Raw genomic sequence first — 18,492 nt, forward strand, 5'->3', positions numbered from 1 at the left:
AAAAAAAAAAAAAAAAAAAGAAAATTTCCTTGGCAGTATTAAAGGAAACAGTAGTGATTTCTGGTAAAGTCTGTGTTGACCTCAAAGAAGGTCCTTGTCCAAAATAGTCATTGTTCTGTAATTGTTATTCTGATAAGAATTCTTCAATTGTTCTCATTGTAGAGTAGCTGAAATTCAGCTGGAAGTATTGGGAGGCAGATGAGATCCCAATGAAATCAAAAGGGTTATTATCACAAAATATTATTGGGCTAATATTTTTGGTGACTTACTGACCTACTGAGTTTGGTTTATGGTTTATAATGAACCTTACTGAATTTCTTTTATACACTTTTAAACCCTTTGATAATAGTTCATCTCACTGTAGGTATGACTTTTAAACCACATTTAACTTTTTAGAAATTACACAAAATTAATATTAAAACTCTTTTACTTTATTCTTAACATAACTTTTAGTGCACCTTTTTTTATTGGAACTTGTAGGAAAAAAGAACAAGAATTTGTTAAACTTTGCTTCAGTTTACTAACTTAAAGTAATTAAATTATTCTAGTAACTAAAAGAATAAACAAAAAGGGATTTATATCTCCTAGGAAAACAGCAATCTATCACTCTACTATATTTCACAAATAAAAAGATATGGATTTTTGATATTTCACTTTATCTTTTACACTTAATTAATTTGATCATAATCCCCCCAAAATAATCAATAGTAAGAAGTTGAGTTCTCACATTTTCTATGCACAGATATTATATCCTAGGTACAGACTAAAATTTGTGGTAGTATGTCACTCTCTACTCTCTTTACAAATATCTTAGGTGAGAAATCTAATAATAGAGTATGAGTTTTATGTTCTCTGTCCTTCCATCCTGTACTCTCACTTACCACCCCACCCCCAACCCCAGCTAAGGTTAAATAGGTAAAGTCATCGTTCTAGACACCAATTTTATTCTTTTAGGCATTGTGCCTACAATTCCGGGAGCTCTGCCTCTCAGAGATTAATGTGAATGGGCCAAGCTTCTCCTTGTGCATAAGCTATCATAAACCGAAACTCAGTATGTATTTTTCTTTAAAAAGCTTAACTTTTACATAAAATATATATGAAAGTTATTTTTCAGTAATCACTATTAGTAACATAAATTTTAAAGAGAAATATAACAAATAACAAGCCTTAAAGACTTAAATAACTTACTTAAAATGAACTTAAGGGAGAGTCAAATGTTTTTAACCTATTTTATGAAAGCCTGATTTCCCTGTTCTGATGTGAGGGTATCCCTTAAGCTTCCTCTGTCATGTAGTCCATGCTCCCTGATTTTAGGGCAATTTGATTTCAGCAGTCGTTAATTATCTGAGTGAGTGTTAGTAGAGTAATAAAAGGTTTATATTTCTCCCCAGGAGCCATGTACACCCATTTGATCTCTTTAATTTCTTTCTGTCCCTTATTATAAGCCCATCCTATTGCCCGTTTCCTGCCTTCTGAATTCTGTAATTCTTTCAAGACACCTGGAAGGTAAAGAAAGAGGAAAATGAGAAATCAGGCCTGAATGGAGACCTGATGTCATGATGAATTTCCTTTCCAAAGTCACTCTGTCTTTAAAGAAGGTGAATGTGTAGATGAGTAAAGGAAGACAACCAGGCCAACATTTGGAAAGAAACAAGAGGGCACAGAGTAGATAGGAAAATAGGATTGGGGTGGGGGGGAAGATGTTGCTAATGGTCTGTCTGAATGAGTCTACACTGAATTGAATTTTAGACAAACATTCAGAATTCTGTACACACATGTGAGTTAATGTTAATAGTAATGTATTAACTTTTTCTGGTTAGAGATTGTGCCTTATACATTTTGCTTTCCTCATGAAATACAGCCTACTTTTCTGTGTACAAATGTTTTTGGTGGGTTATTTAGAGTTTTTCTTTAGCCATGGCTTAAATGTGGACCAACTGAACAACAAGGATTTATGTAATGCATCCCATGTGTCTAACTTATGCTGCATTGTATAGGAGATATAAGACAAATACAGAGGCTTATAACCTAGTAGAGGGCTCATGTTAAATAATTAGAAATAAAGAATAGTGCTCATCAGTATAATAAAGATTATAAATTCAATGGGAGTTAAAATAAGGAGGAAGTGATTTTTGGTTCTTGAGCTGAATCCTGAAAGATGAGTTAACTTTTAGTAAGAGAAGAAGCAATGTCACTCCAATCTGGGAAGCCACATAAGTAGGGACATAGATTTGAGAAGTGAGTGTGTTGCTAAGCAAAAAGAACTGACATTGGGAGGGTAGAGGGGAAAGGGTAATGGTAGACCTTAGAAGCCAGACAAAGAAGCTTGGACCTAAGTGTAGGCATTGAGAACCATTTGTGAAACTTAGTTTAGAAACTCACATAAAATTATTTTTAAGAAATTGGATTCGGGAAGGAAGAGCCTGAAAGCTGGGGCAAGCAAGAATAGACAAGCAAGAATAGCAATCTGGTGCTTAAGAGAAGAGATCCCAAGCTAGGTTAGAGAGAACTGAAAGGAAACAAAAATGTATCCAAGATAAATTTAGATGAACCATCAAAGCCTGGTGGAAGTTTGGAAATGTCCATTGATGGTGTAGGAGGAGTCAAACATATTCCAAAATCTCTACACAGGATGATTGGAAAATGGGTAGTCATTCAGAGACAAATGTACAGGAAAGGAAAATAAGTTTTATCAGGAACTTGGTAAGTATGGTTTCAAATGGCTTGAGTAATGTCTATGTAGTTGGAAACCTGAAATGGGATACAGATAAGAGGGATAAGTTAATATATTACAGGAAATGTTTAGAGAGGAAGGACTGGTTTTGTTTCCCTCTTACAACTCTGTGCATCACCCAGCATCTAGCACAGGGCCTTAAACGTCATATACATTCAATGATCATTTGTTGGCTGAACAACTGAATCTAGTGTAACTTCCTGTTATCATTAATGAAAGAACAAACACACACACATGCAAAAATAATGTTAAAAATAGTTCTTTTATGACTATTATCAAAAATACAAAAGATAAGTGTTGGCAGGATGTGGGGAAAAGGGAATATTTGTGCACTGTTGGTGGGAATGTAAGTTGGTACAGCCACTATGGAAAATAGTATAGAGCCTCCTCAGAAAATTAAAAATAGAACCACTCTATGATCCAGCTGTCTGGATAAACATACAAAATAAATGGAATCATGATCTTGAAGAAATATCTGCACTCCCATGTTCGTTGCAACATTATTTACAGTAACCAAGACTTGAAAGCAATCTAAATGTCCACTGATGGATGAATAGATTTGAATAGATTTTTTTAAATGTGTCACATACATACAACTGAATATTACTCAGCCTTAAAAAAAAAAGAAGGAAATCCTACCATTTGAGACAACCTGGAGAAGATTATGCTCAGTGAGATAAACCAGACACAGGACAAATACTATATAATCTCATTTACATGAGGAATCTAAAATTGTCAAACTCCTAGAATCAGAGTGTAGAATGGTGGCTACCAGGAGCTTGGGGGTGGGGGGAAACAAAGAAGTATTAGTCAAAGGGCACAAAGTTTTAGCTATGCAAGATGAATTAATACTAGAGATTAACTGTATAACATAGTGCCTGTAGTTAACAGTACTGTATTATATACTTAAAAATTGGCTAAGAAGGTAGACCTCAGGTTAAGTGTTCATTATCATATATAATAATAATGATAATAACAAAAGAGGGTTGGAGGAAACTCTTGGAGGTGATGGATATGTTTATGTCATAGATGGTTATGTTATGTGGTAATGGTTTTACAGGTGTACACATGTCTCCAAACTCATTAAGTTGTATACATTAAGTACGTACAACTTTTAATATGTCAACCAAACTTCAATACAGGATTTGTTTTTGTTTTTTTGTAAGTGACTTCCATAGGGAAATGTAACTACTCAGGGCCAGAACTGAAAATAGAACTCCTGCCTCTCCATTCCTAGTCTGGTACTTTTTTCTTTATTAGAATTATATTAAAAAGTAAGTGCTGATAATAACTATGTTTGCAGTTTTAGACTTTAAATATATAATATACATGTGAGAGTTTGTGAGCATTTGAATGTATAAGGGTGTCACATAATTTTATTCCATTTTGACATTCCATGTTTACAATGATCTTATAAAAAAGGTATGAAAAATCAGAGTAACGAAAGCAGTGTGGCCAACTGAATTTAAAAGTAAGCAAACTACAAAAATCTTAATGTCTAAACCTTTAAGGATGGCATCATAGCAGCCTATTATTCTAAAGAGATCCAGGCATTGGTAATGTAAAATAAACTTTAGAAACATCTTTGGATATTCTGTAAGTGTTTATAAAATCAGACAGGATGCACACTTACTTTAAGAAATGGACTATGGAGTAAATGTCATATTTGGGAGAACATGAGTTTTGTTATTCAGTTTTTCTCCAGAGGTGGGCACCTTCATAAATCATATTTACTACTCAAGTTTTGGAAGCCCATAAACCTCAGATATTTTTAAAAATCACCCTGACCCATATTACATCTCGGCTGAAGTATGCCTAAAGAAGTAGTACTTGTTTGTCCATTATAAGTGCAGTCTGTGCATTTGAAAGCATTACTTTAATTCTTTGGAAAGAATTAACAGTTAACAGGACAGGCAGCCTTATGTTCCCTTTACCTTTCAGAAGTTGACTGTGAAGTGTAATTTACTTTATATCTTTGGCTCAGAAAACCACATATTTTCTCAGCAGTAGAACATGTTATACCTCTGATTAAGATCAGCCGTTGTTCATTATGGTTAGCATGAGCTGAAACATCCAAGTAATTGCAGTGTGGTTCAGAAAAATTCACAAAGGACACAATTAGTTTAATAATTTTCTTTGAAGAGAAGAAACTTAAATGTGTTCCGCATTGCACAAGCTTTCCAGATTTAGTGGTAATCACCAGTATGGCAAAGTTTCTGCCAAATGGAAACATACGAGATGTTGGGTCTCAGGGCTTTCCACCTGTGGCTCCTTTGCTTCATTCCTTTTATTTGCATCAGCCCTTTTAACTGTTGTCCCAGCAACCACTCTTGGGAGTTTCAGTGACTTCAGTGGGCCTGTCTGTCAAAGTAGGCTTTCATGCCAATCCTCCATCCATATACATCAAAATATGTTTGTTTCATGCCTTTTCCTTATGCCAGGTAAGGTTTACTAGTGAACTCATGTGATTGATGTTGTTTCCAATGTATATATGTTTTAGTAAAGCCTATTCAGGCTTGGGATAAAAAGACTTTTTAAAGGTTCTATCACATTTTCTCTTACAATTTTAATATAATATTTATTTTGCATTGTTTATAAAATCTTTTGAAGTTGAATTTTCCTCCTTGCTAAACTTGTCATTTCTTTGGCTCACCCCATTTCCACCCCTCTACCTTTCATGACTGAAAGCACTGCAGATAATGGGTCCACTATATAACTTCATTCTTTAAGATGACCAAACACTCCATTCATTAAAAAAAAAAAAAAAAAAAAAANCTTTGGCTTGGACATCAAAAAAGAGTTAGGTGAAAGGAGTATTCATGAAATAATGTAAATATGAGACAACAATCTCTAGAAAACTATCTTTTACAAAGGAAAAAGCATAAATATGGAGCAGAGAAGTCACAGATCAGCTGCTCTTCAAATAAATAAAATAATGATCATAATGACAAAATGGCTGTATGAATAGCAAACATTTCTCAGGTTACTAAATTTTATTATGATTGGGTCTTTTTCATGGAGAAGAGTAGAATATAGAATGAACTTTTAGGATGAGTGAATGAGAAATAGTCATTATAGAGTGAGTGTAGAGAGAATTATTTCCCACACTTTGATAATCTCTGAATTTATCAGGTGTTTCTCTAGAGATCAGGAATGAGATCCAGAACATTCTTTAATTTTAACCCTCTTACTCTGCACACAAATCATTGCAATGGAAATGCATTTGCCATGGAAAAAGCAAAAATCTAATAGAAATAAAATATAATGAGCTAAAGCAAATTTGCATTAAAATTTAAAATAACAATATCCATAGTTCATGACACAATGTGCTTTGAGTCTTCACATTGACCCTGTGGGTTTGAACAGACATCATCATTACCATCCTCATTTTCTAGACAGGAAACTGGTACTCTGAGAACGAACTGCCAGAGGTTTAATATAGGAAGTATGTGTCAGGGCCAGAATGTGGAACACCAGCCTTCTGACTTTCAGCCAATTCTGTTGTGTAACAACAAGGATTCTCTAGAACCTTGACCTGTAGAAATGCCCCCTGTGTCACACAAAGGCATCTATGGCATTCTGCCTAAGCAAAATACTCAACCTGTAAAATGGAGAAGACTTCACAATTAGGACCTCTTAGCCTGTTAACATGAATTGTAAATTGCCAGGTCTGCCTTATTCAGATTCATAGATCTTTTGATTCATTCTTATTTGTTCACTTAGTAAATACGTTTTGAGTGCTATTTTGTTTCTGGAACTGTTAGAGGCATTAAGGGTGTATCAGTGAACAGAATAAGATGACAGTTCCTGCTGCTGTGAAGTTTGTTTTCTGTTGGGGAAGGAAGAAGCAAAACATAAATCATAAACAATAAACAGGTACATCAGAATGTGATAAGTATGTGAGAAAAAAATAAAACAAGGTAATGGGAATTGAGAAGGCTGGAGATTCCTGAAATTTCATAAACACTATGCGGGTACTTCTCTAGGATCTTGTTATTTTTATGCAGCTTGGGAAAAGTGAGACTTAATTTAGGATTAAGTAGTAAATAGAGCTGAAAGCTTCATGTCAGAACAAACAGCTCCTAGGAAAACACACAAACTTGTATATTGTCTTCATGTTAACCCATTCTTCACACTGCATCCCAGCTTTCACACCCCCTGTCTGAATCCTGACCTTCTACACAACCACTTTTGAGCCCTCACTAGTCAGTGCTTGCTTATCCAGAATGCACAATAGGACATGGTTCCAGTTGCTATTTCCAGTGACCACCACACTCTAGGAGCTTTCTATTGCCTCAGAAATGAAATGTAAACTACAGATCCTTATTTTTAAAGTCTCCTGCTTACCACTCTCAGCCTCTCTGCTCCAGTTTATGCAGAAGCTTTACACTGTGTTCCAACCACCTATACTTCCTCATCACCTTCATTTTAAGCCATCACGCTTCTGTCTCCACCTTTTTGCCTGAGCTATCCATGAGCTCTCTCCTGTTTAGAGTCCACAGTAGCTTTATTATTAACATGCTGTTCAGAACTCACTTTTCACTAAGGCACCTGGGAAGCTCAGTCAGTTATGCGTCCCACTCTTGATTTCCACTCTGGTCATGATCTCATGGTCTGTGGGTCTGAGCCCTGTGTCACACTCTGTGCTGACAACTTGACATTCTCTCTCTCCCTCTCTCTCTGCTCCTCCCCAGCTTGTGCATGCACGAACTCTCTCTCTCCCTCCCTCTCTCTCAAAGATAAGTAAACTTTAAAAAATTTTTACAAAGGACTCACTTTTCATCAATTATCCTAGATTTTCTCCAGTTAATGATACATTTTCTAAACATTTTCTAGTCAGCACTCCTCTACACACTAATAAGTTGCTCTATTTGGATGATGGAAATAACTTCCAAACATCCCTGACCTCATCTTGGCCTGGGGGGCTGCCTGACTGGCCTATGTATGCCTTGGCAGTGTAAATCTTCATTACTCTTCACAGGCCCACCACCCTACTACCTCTGTCCCTAAATTTCATGAGATTCCCAAGGAAGGGAGGGAGGGAGGAAGGAAGGAAGGAAGGAAGGGGCCTGAGATTAAAACTTTATCCTCCCTTCCTGTTTCACTTAGCTCTTGCTACATAACAAATCATCTCAAAAGTTAGTGAGTTAAAGCAATAATTTTTACTGTTTCTCAAGATTTTGAGCATTGTAGAGGTGGGAACTGCATGAATGCTTATCTGGTACCTCACCTGAGGCTGGAGGGTCCAAGATGGTTTAACACATCCCTGGCAGTCCGTGCTGTCAGCTCAAACATTGCTTCTCTTCCATGTGGCCTCTCCTCCTCCATTAGGCTAGACTGGGCTTCCTCACAGTGTGTGGTCTTAGATTTCCAAAACAAAGTGGAATCTGTAATGCATTTTTTAAAATTATTGAAGTATGGTTGACATACAATGTTCCATTAGCTTCAGGTGTACAATGTATTCATTAGACAATTCTATACATTACTCATGCCTCTGGAGTCACAGTGTCATTTCAGCTCCCTTCTATTTATCAACTAAGTCTCAGTCCCAACAAGAGGGAAAACAGATTCTGCATTAGTGAAGGGCAGTGAAGGACAATGTCACATTGCAAAGTGCAAAAACTTCCAAGCAATCTACACAATTACAAACCTCTGGATACTGGGCCACCTAGATCCCTGCCTAAGGAATCAGTGACCTTTCCTCATTTCTAAGACAAATTTGTCCTTCTGGATCCATGCTTTCTACCAGCTCAGGGGCTCTATTTTCTCTTCTGTAATATTAGCCTTTCTCTTGTTACTAGTTCTTTCTCTACATCAGTTATCCATATCAAGATGCCTCCCATAATAAATTTAAATTCACTTCAAACCCTTAATGGTTTGCCTGCAAAAAAGAAGCCCACGCATATTGATATGGCCCATATCCCTCATTTTTAGCAAACTTCTTGAAATGACGTCTGTTCTACACTCATAGCTCCCATACTTTATATTCTTCCTTCTTTGGCTTTTGTGATACGACTGTTTCCCGATTATCTCTGTCCTTCTCTGGAGACTGCTACTAGTTTTCTTCCTCTGCTCATTAAAATCTTAAGTGCAATTTTTTCCTTCAGCTCTCTTCTCACTCTGTACTCTCCAAAGGTGATAGTATTTACTCTAAGCACCTGAACAATGCTCATAGCATGCTCATATGTGTTCCATGTAGTTTCTGAGGTGGTCCCAAGCAAGACTGAGCCCAGAAGCCTACAGAAGTAACCCATTATCAATGCACTCTATTGGCCTTTCTTCCTTCCCTCTATCATTTTCCCTATCAACACATTTGTTCATGCTTGGAATTGCCTCCCCCAAATCTACCTGCACCAAAGTCCCTGTCGAGGGTCTGCTTTTGGGGAAACCCAAACTAAGACAGCTTGTAGTCTGTTTGTAGAATTGGTTCTCCCTTCCTCTCCACTTCCTAAATTCAGATCCCCCTTTCTCATTTGGGTCGAGAAACCCCTACCTTCGCTCTCTGAGTCCAATTTGCACCTTTTCCCAAAAATGTATTCATGGCACTGCCAGCAAACAAGCTACATAAAGCAGTTAATCATATCACACCCCTCTTTAAAAGCATTAATGGGTCCCAACTCTCCCCTTCATATAATAAATCTAAAATTCTTAAACCAGATTATCAGAACATTCATGATCTGGACTCTGCTTAGCTTGACAGGCTCAACTTCTACTCCAGCTACTCTGAGCTATTTGAACTTATCAAAGGAGCTGTTTCTCCTTGCTTCTACGACCTTGCTGAAGTTGCACCAAGTTCTGACCTGTTCATTATAATAATCCATTTCTGGTTTTGCTTACCCCCTAAGTTTTAAACAACCTAAAAATCATTGTGTTTTATCCATTTCATATCCCCGGGGCCTGATGTAAATGTTGGGCCTGTAGAATGTTCTTAATAAACATTGATCAATCTATCTATCCTCAACTTTGATACTTTCCAAATAGTAGGCTTACTACTTTTCTTCAAATTGTTTTAACTCTAAAACTAATTTAATCAATCATGTTATAAAAAGCTTTGAAAATATTAGAGATGGAACACTAACCATAACTGCCTTAATGTAATTTGGCTTTTGATGAACTCCCTTTTAATCTATATATATTTTTTAAAGTTTATTTACTTATTTATTTTGAGAGAGAGAATGCAAGTGAGGAAGGCACGGAGAGAGAGGGAGAGAGAGAATCCCAAGCTGGACCTGCACTGTCAGTACAGAGCCCAGCACTGGGATCGAACCCACAAACTGTGAGATCATTACCTGAGGCAAAATCAGGAGTCAGATGCTTGATTGACTGAGTTACCAGACACCCCTAATCTATGTTTTACATAGACTGAGTAGTTCTGTCAGCCGAAAAAGACATAATCATATAATAATAATAAAATAACAAAACAACCAGCATTTAAATAGTGTATACCAAAAATTAAATTTTATATACATTAACTCATTCAGTTTTTGTGATGATCCTGTGAGGTCACTACTTTATTATTTCCATTTTACAGATGAAGAAACTAAGGCACAGAGGGTAAATGATTTGTCCTAAATATATAACCAGGGAAATGATAAAACCATGATTTGAATTTGTGAAGTCTGGCTCCAAAGTTCATGCTATATTTAACAGAAAGGATTAAGTTATTTAGTATATGGAAAGCACTTAGAACAATAGCTGGCGTAAGGTATAAATTTAATAAATGCTAGCTATAATTATCATTGCTATTATGATGAATACATTGAATATAATTTCGTATCTTTCACTTTGAATTGTCATAGGTTTTCGCTAAATTGGATAGAGTTTTACTTTGAATTGGATCATAAATATTTTAATACTACCATGCAGTCTTATTAACTATTGCTTTTTATGACTGCAATGTTCTATAGAATGTCTCCACAATAATTAGTTCTTGCTGTTGACCATGTTTCTTTTAATCTTTCATATATATAACACTATGAGCATTATTTTTATGCATTACCCGTTTTTCCCTTAATTTAGGCCATTTTTTAAGGATAGATTTCCAGAAATAAGAATTATGCATTAAAAGGTTTAAACATCTTTATGGCTATTTATGCATATAAAAAATGGCTTTACAAAGGCATTACATCATAACTATGTTTTAGGGAGTCTGTTCAACAATTCAGTATTTGCAATTGTTATAAAACATTTCTATTAATACTAATTACCCAAAGGATTTACACAAAATAAATCCCATCCCTTTCAATATGACAGAGTTTCAAATATTTATATATTTTTTAAAATATAAACTCCCTAAGTACCTTCATTTAGTTGGTAGAACCTCTCAACTCTGCTTCGGATATTTTTTTTGTATGGTAAACATCCCAACTTTCCTTCAAGTATCTCTGGTCTGACAAAATTACCAAGCTCTTAACCATCTGAGTCATAGTCTCCTAAATACATTCCGTTGTGCCTATGTCCCTCTTAATTTGGAGATTACAGACATGGTCTGACAATGCAGAGCACAGAGGGGTGATCACTCTCCTTGACCAGGGCATCTATTTCTAGCAATGCAGTCTAAGGTCACATTAGCATTTTTTGGTACTGAAATACACTGTTGGCTCATGCTTACTTGCTATCAACAAATCCCCCACGTCTTTTTTACATGAAATCCTATCAAATTACATTGCCCACATCCTGTACTGATGTAGTTAAGTAAAGTTATTTACATAGGTTTTTATTAAACTTTAACTAGTTTGTTAAGTTTCTTGTTCCAGAATGTTGTGACACTTCTGATTGTCCAAATAGGTATATTGATTTCCTTGATGCGCACCTTTATGCTTTTTGTATCCTTACAAAAGTCATAAATAAAGATATACACTAAGACAATCCCACGCACAGTCTTATGTACATAATTAAAGTCCTTTGGTTTGCAGTAATCAGCATCTTTGTGTATAACTTTTCCGCCAGCAGTGAATCAGCAGCTGTGAATCCACCCAAGTACCTTAACACTCAACCACATTCATTCATCCTATTTCTGAAGATATCATAGGAGACCTTGTTAAATGGCTTCCTAGGACTAAAATAAATCATGATTACATTTTTTCATTAATTATTAGTAAAGTTATTTTATAATTCTGTCTAAGAAAACAGTAAGTGATTTTAACCTGGGTCTCATAACTATCCTTATTTGCTAAGTGCTTACAAATTAGTACATACTAATATTAAATCTTATGATAATCAGATATTTATATTTGCTAATGTCTCTATGAAATTATCAGTGCTTCATAGGAAACAGTCACTTATGCTTCCATGTGTGTTTTGTAAACTGATATAGCAGCAGACTTAACTAACAATTATTATTTCAGTCCCCAAATAAAAAATATAATAAATTGATATATAACACAATAATTAAAATATTCTAAGATTTCTCTTCTATGTATTTTTTTATTTTTAATTCAAATCAATCTTCAATTTGGAGAAGAAACTCAGCTTATTTTCAATAACATTGCATTACCTACAGAGGGTAACGATCTAATTATGTCTATGAGAACTACTATCATTGCCTTTGAACTAGTCATGAAATAAATAAAATATTTTCTTTGTTCAAAAATGTTAATTGAGTTACTTAACTTCCAGGGTACTTGTTGGTTCTCCGTTAGCTGGTCAACCCAAAAACAGAACTGGAGATGTCTATAAGTGTCCAGTTAGGAGAAACGAATCAACAAATTGCATAAAGTTGGATCTACCAGGTATGTAAAGTCAAAATGTTAAAGTCCAATCCTAAATTATACTCAGTGTTCTCATTAAAAATATTTTTAAGTCAAGAAAATATGAGAAGAATCTATAAATGATCTTTAGTTCTTATCAAAGTCACATAAAATGACATTTTGATTCTATCTGCCCTACATTTGATTTAGAAATTCATGATAAGATATCCATACATTTAGAAATAAAAGAACCTCACTGATTACATTGCTCTCACAAAATTTAGCTGTTTTTTTTTGTTTTTGTTTTTGTTTTTTTTTAAAGAAAATAGCGGGGACGTCTGGGTAGCTGTCGGTTAAGTGTTCGACTTCGGCTCAGGTCATGATCTCCCGGTTTGTGGGTTCGAGCCCCAAATCAGGCTCTGTGCTGACAGCTCAGAGCCTGGAGTATGCTTCAGATTCTGTGTCTCCCTCTCTCTTCCCCTCTCCCACCCACTCTCTGTCCTCTCTCTCTCTCAAAAATAAACATTAAAATTTTTTTAAAAAAGAAAAGAAAATAGCAGAGGAGGAATTGTAATACACAAATTCTTTTAAAGAGGATACCACAAGGTAAATTTATGTAGAAATGGATATATTTGAAAGAAATATCACTATAATTAGAACATACTAGAATATTCCTACTAGAATTATCCAAGACTTAGAATTCAATCAGTGTTCTATACAGTATTAAATATATATTTTTTTAAAAAAACATACTTTAAAGGTTTATTTCAAATATTCTATTTTCAGGTCTCTTTTTTTCAAGTTCCTGTTTATCGTGAACATTTTTCCTTTACATTTTTGAACATAGTTATAATAGCTGCTTTAATATCCTTGCCTGATAATTACAACATCTGGAATATCTCAACATCACTTTTCATTTATTACCTTTCTCTTGGGATTGAGTCACATTTTCCTTTTTTTTCCCCTTATGTTTAGTATTTTCAGATTGTATCCTGGATTATACTTTTGCGTTTTAAGTGTAGAGATTCTAGATCTGTTACTTGCCTTTGAATAGTCTTAACTTTTTGTTTTAGCAGACAATTTACTTGGCTGAACTCAATTTCCAGACTGAAATGGAAAGCAAAGCAGTTAAAATCTCTATTCAGTTCCTCTAATTGTAGCTGAGGTGTTTGAAGTTTACTCTGCATATATACATTTCAAGTGCTTCAGATATTTGGACAGAACCTACGTGTGTATGTTAGAACTCTCTTTTTGTGGCTCTACTTTCCAAGATATACTCCTTCCCTTTGCAGCTGCTGTCATTACCCCAATTTCTGTCCTCTGTTCATTCAAAACAGTAAGACTTTGACAACCACTTTAGGTGTAGCCATGGCTAGGGCCTTCTCTTGGGGGAAAACAAGCACATAAATGGAACTCACCCAGTGCTAAACTCTTCTTACAAGTATAGACTTTCTCTCTACCTTTTGTTGCTTTCTAGTGCCTTCAGATGGTTGTTTATTTTTTTCTCCTTTTCCTAGAGTTATTTGCAAAAGACTTGTTCTAATAGGAGCTACTCTATTCCTTCACTACCAAAAACTGTAACAGAGTTTTAACATTAGCATGGAGATTTTAGCTGCATCAACAGCAGTGGATGCTATAGTCTCTAATATCCCAAGAATGCTCATCTTGGATCAACTCTAGTATAAAAAACTCAATCCAGATTATTCAAGACCGGTGTAGATAATAGTCCAGTTCTGGGTGCTTTCAAGGCAAACCGGACTAAACTCTGGAACAAACACCAATACTCACTTTAGGAAGACAGTGTGACCATTCAGGAATCTCTGCTTCCATTCCTCACTTTAAATCTGCATGGTCTTAAGGAAGGAAAAATTTAGAGGCATGAAGAGTAAGTTAAATCTTTCTTGAACCTGAGTTTTGCCACTTTCAAATATTTCAGCACTCTGCTAAACAGAGTTTAGAAAACTTGTATTTCCCCGTCCAATCTTTTTTCTTTTTTCTTTCTTTTTTTTTCAATATGAATAAGTGGAACTTCTTGCCACTTTTGTCAAGTTGGCCTGCTTCAAGACCCAACATTCCCATCTGGAATGTCAAAGGCATCCCTTCATTGTGTTTCTTTTATCCAAACTTCCTGACCACGACTCCTTCTTGCTCTAGTTTTCTTTGTAAACTTCATGATGTCCCCATGATGGTGAAATCGATGTTCAAAATTTATATTGGTGGGTTTTTTTCTGCTCTCCTACCCATTTTCCCTCTTCTTATCAGAAATTATGCTAGATCATTGGCCATCTATAACATACAGATATAACACACAAGGTAAGTGTGTAAGTTTACTTTATGTATCTACAATATTATAAGATTAAGTATTCTATTTGTTTTAATTAGCAAAAATGTGTGAAAGGCTGTCCCACATTTTCTCATTGCCCCAATAGCTCTGCATTCTTTTACAGTTCAGCAAAAGTATTTCAGAGAGTTATCCAGACAACATTTCTGGGACATGAGCCAGGTTTTCAGCCTTAGATTTTTCATTATATTACTTAATAATACTTTGAAGACTATTTAGTTGAATCAAAAGAAGAATGTGCTATGATACGAGGAAAGCAAATAGAATGTCTTAACGAGAAGGAAGGCACTTAATTTTACTTTGTTTTCCGCCCTCATAAAAGTTTGTTTCTATTTTTAGTTAATACGTCAATTCCCAATGTCACGGAAGTAAAGGAGAACATGACATTTGGATCAACTTTAGTCACCAACCCAAATGGAGGGTTTCTGGTAAGAAAGCAAAGAGTTAGTTAACGAGCCAAGAATGCTGTCATTTTAAGTTTTTATAAAATCTGTTATGTAAATTTTAATCTTATGGTTTTTAATTTTTTAAAAGGCATGTGGGCCCTTGTATGCCTATAGATGTGGACATTTGCATTACACAACTGGAATCTGTTCTGATGTCAGCTCCACATTTCAAGTCGTGAACTCCATTGCTCCTGTACAAGGTACAGATTTTATGCAATGTTCCTACATGTTTGAAAAGTGTAAGCAATGAATGAGACATATATATACACAGGAGCATACCAAAAAGCTTGAAGTATTTTCTCAGCTACTAGCATTACCAATTTAGGTAAATGTTTGCTTTGCCAATATATAACCAAACCCCACTGCTATTTTTGGATTTGAAATTAGTGTAAATAACCTTTAAGAAAGTCTTGTTTAAACATCATAGCTAAAGCTGTCACATTGTTTTTATTTAAAGAATGAGTCTCTTTGAAGAAAGTAATCTCATTTGAAATATACACAGAATGAGAACAGTTACATAAAATTCATACTGAGAAAATCTCTAAAGATAATTCATACAATGTTAATTACAATTCAGTAGAGATGTGTTTTACTTGATAAGAATCCCAAACCAATTGCTACTGAATGCAGTGATATTTATTAACTTTATTTTTGTAAAGCCACTTTTTGTGATTATAAAAGCAATGTGTCCACCATGTAGACTACCAGCTTATCTTTTAAAATGAGCCTATTTCAGCCATGAAAACACTTCATACACTTTAATACTATCTAAAAAGATAAACTCCAAATTTGCACAATTGACTCTTTTTATTGCAGAATGCAGCACTCAACTGGATATAGTCATAGTGCTGGACGGCTCCAACAGTATTTATCCCTGGGAGAGTGTTACAGCTTTTTTAAATGACCTTCTTAAAAGAATGGATATTGGTCCTAAACAGACACAGGTATGTGACTATGTATTTTGATTTCTGTTGCTCTAAAGATAAAAATGCATATATTTTTAATAAAACAAACTATTCTGAACAAAAGTTAATCAGCAAAGCTAATATTCAGGATGAATTTTATATTCTGTATCCCTGTTTTTTCTCCTAATGAAAAGGACATTACTGGCAGTCCCTGTTATTTTCTAAACAGAACATATTATGAAAGCTGCCATTTCTGATGCTCTTTAAAAACATTCCTTATAAATCATAATTGAATTCTTACTTATAAAGTAAGTGTAGCCACCTTTAGTAATATCCTAACAAGACTTCAGAATTTGTGGAAACTAATCTGACATCCCAAATAATGCATCACATAATCCCCTCTCTTATATCATACAAGTAAATTAGTAAGTGATACAGAATATCACTTAAAGACCATTTTTACTCATATTTAATAATTTCTTAAGCAAAATACAAATGCTCCATACTTTAGCTACAGTTACTTCAGATTGTTTTGTTTTGTTTTGTTTTTAATTTCTCCCCATGAGTATCTATTTCTAAACACATCTCCTTTATTGCCATTAAATGAAGTGAAATTTCTCACATGGTTCTCCCACTTTAGACACTGAGTTTGGGTTTAATAAATCTAATGCTGATTAAACTTATACGGCCATATGGCTTAAAATACAAAGAACACAATGATTAAAAGGCAAATTAAATGTCGGAATGAGATTTGTGCCTTAAGAGCAAGAGTTAGCACTGGAGTCAGAGTCAAATGGTTGTTCTGTGCAGAACACAGAAGACTTTAGGTCTGCACCTGCAGACCAGTGTCTTTCCTTTTCGCTCCAAAGCTCTACTTTTGGAGAAATTTCTGAGGCACTGAAAAAGTGGTCTGACTGCATTTATGTTTGCCATGCCCACACCTGGTACAGGACATGAATACACACACAAATATATGATATATTTTTATATGTTTCTGTATATGTATACTTAAATTGTAAATATATATATACGTATATATATATACACACACACACACATACAAAATGCATTTTCCCAAAAGGATGATAGTTAAAAATTACAAAGTAGATGCAAACCTCAAAGTGAAATGTCATATGGCTGTGTTCCGAGGCTGAATAGGTGAGAGCTAGGTGAGGGGTAAGGGTATATATATCCTTCTGGACAATAAAGAACATCTTGAAACCAGTATAAATTTATTTGAAAAATAATGGACATTTATGCATCACAAAAGGATAGAAGTTTCTCATTGCAATTAGTCTCCCCAAGTGAACTACCAGAAATTTGGTATCTCTTCTTGATACAGAGCATAAGGCAGCCTGCATCCTTTAAAAGACCATTCTGGGGTGCCTGAGTGGCTCAGTTGGTTAGGCGTTTGACTCTTGGTTTCAGCTGAGGTCATGATGTCATGACTTTGTGGGTTCAAGCTCCCCATCAGACTCTGTACTGGCAGTGCAGAACCTGCTTGGGATTCCCTTTCTCTACTGTCTCTCTGCCCCTTGCGTACTTGCACTCTCTCTGTCTCTCTCAAAATAAACAAATAAACTTAAAAAAAAATAAAAGGCCATTCTAGAATTCTGACTTGCTTCTCCATCTGGTACATGTTTCACATGGACTCTTTTTTTCCCCCTGAAGTCTGAGGACCTCTCCCTTCCTCCTTGGCTCTCTTCCCTAATCCTCTCTCCTTGGTAAATACAATTTCACAGAGCCACAAATTAAAGCTGGATGAAATTATAGAGGTCTGTTAGCCCCAAATCTCAACTTACGGAGAAGGTAGGAGAGGCTGAGTAACGTGTTAAGTGAGGTAAGTTGCTTGTTTGTTGATAACAGGTCAGAAAACCAACCCCTGTAAGGATTAGTAAGAGGAAGAGGGAAGAATTAACTATAAATCAACTTTGATGTTTTGTCTCCTTGAGTTTTTTTTTAATCTAGGTTGAACCATATGAAATTGTTGCTATTTGATCATTTTTGACCTGCAAATACAGCAATTCCGTATGGTGCAACCTACATTAAAATACAGTTGACCCGGGGTGCCTGGGTGGCTCAGTCAGTTGAGTATCCAGCTTCGGTTCAGGTGATGATCTCACGGCTCATTGATTTCAGGCGCAGCTTCAGGCTCTGTGGTGCAAGCACAGAGCCTAGAGCTTGCTTTGGATTCTGGGTCTCCATCTCCCTCTGCCCCTCCCCTGCTCTCTCTCTCCCTCTCTCTCAAAAATAAATAAACATTTAAAACCAATTTACAAAAAATATAGTTGACTCTAGGACAATGTAAAGGTTAAGGGCGCTGACTCACTGCATAGTCATAAATCTGCATATAACTTTTGCCTCCCCACAACTTAAC

At 35.4% G+C, this 18,492-nt stretch overlaps 1 protein-coding gene across 2 annotated transcripts in view; it reads left to right on the forward strand.

The window, feature by feature from the left end:
- Positions 1-18,492, forward strand: part of ITGA1 (integrin subunit alpha 1) — a 156,780-nt gene that overhangs the window by 54,961 nt on the left and 83,327 nt on the right. For both annotated transcript variants that reach the window (XM_077752498.1, XM_077752499.1), the window contains 4 exons: positions 12,353-12,465; positions 15,104-15,192; positions 15,299-15,410; positions 16,027-16,154. In XM_077752498.1, coding sequence (XP_077608624.1) covers positions 12,353-12,465; positions 15,104-15,192; positions 15,299-15,410; positions 16,027-16,154 — 442 coding nt within the window. The remainder of the gene's footprint in view (positions 1-12,352; positions 12,466-15,103; positions 15,193-15,298; positions 15,411-16,026; positions 16,155-18,492) is intronic.

This window comes from Crocuta crocuta, unplaced genomic scaffold, assembly GCF_008692635.1.
Source record: "Crocuta crocuta isolate KB4526 unplaced genomic scaffold, BGI_CrCroc_1.0 scaffold181, whole genome shotgun sequence".
NCBI classification, from domain to species: domain Eukaryota; kingdom Metazoa; phylum Chordata; class Mammalia; order Carnivora; family Hyaenidae; genus Crocuta; species Crocuta crocuta.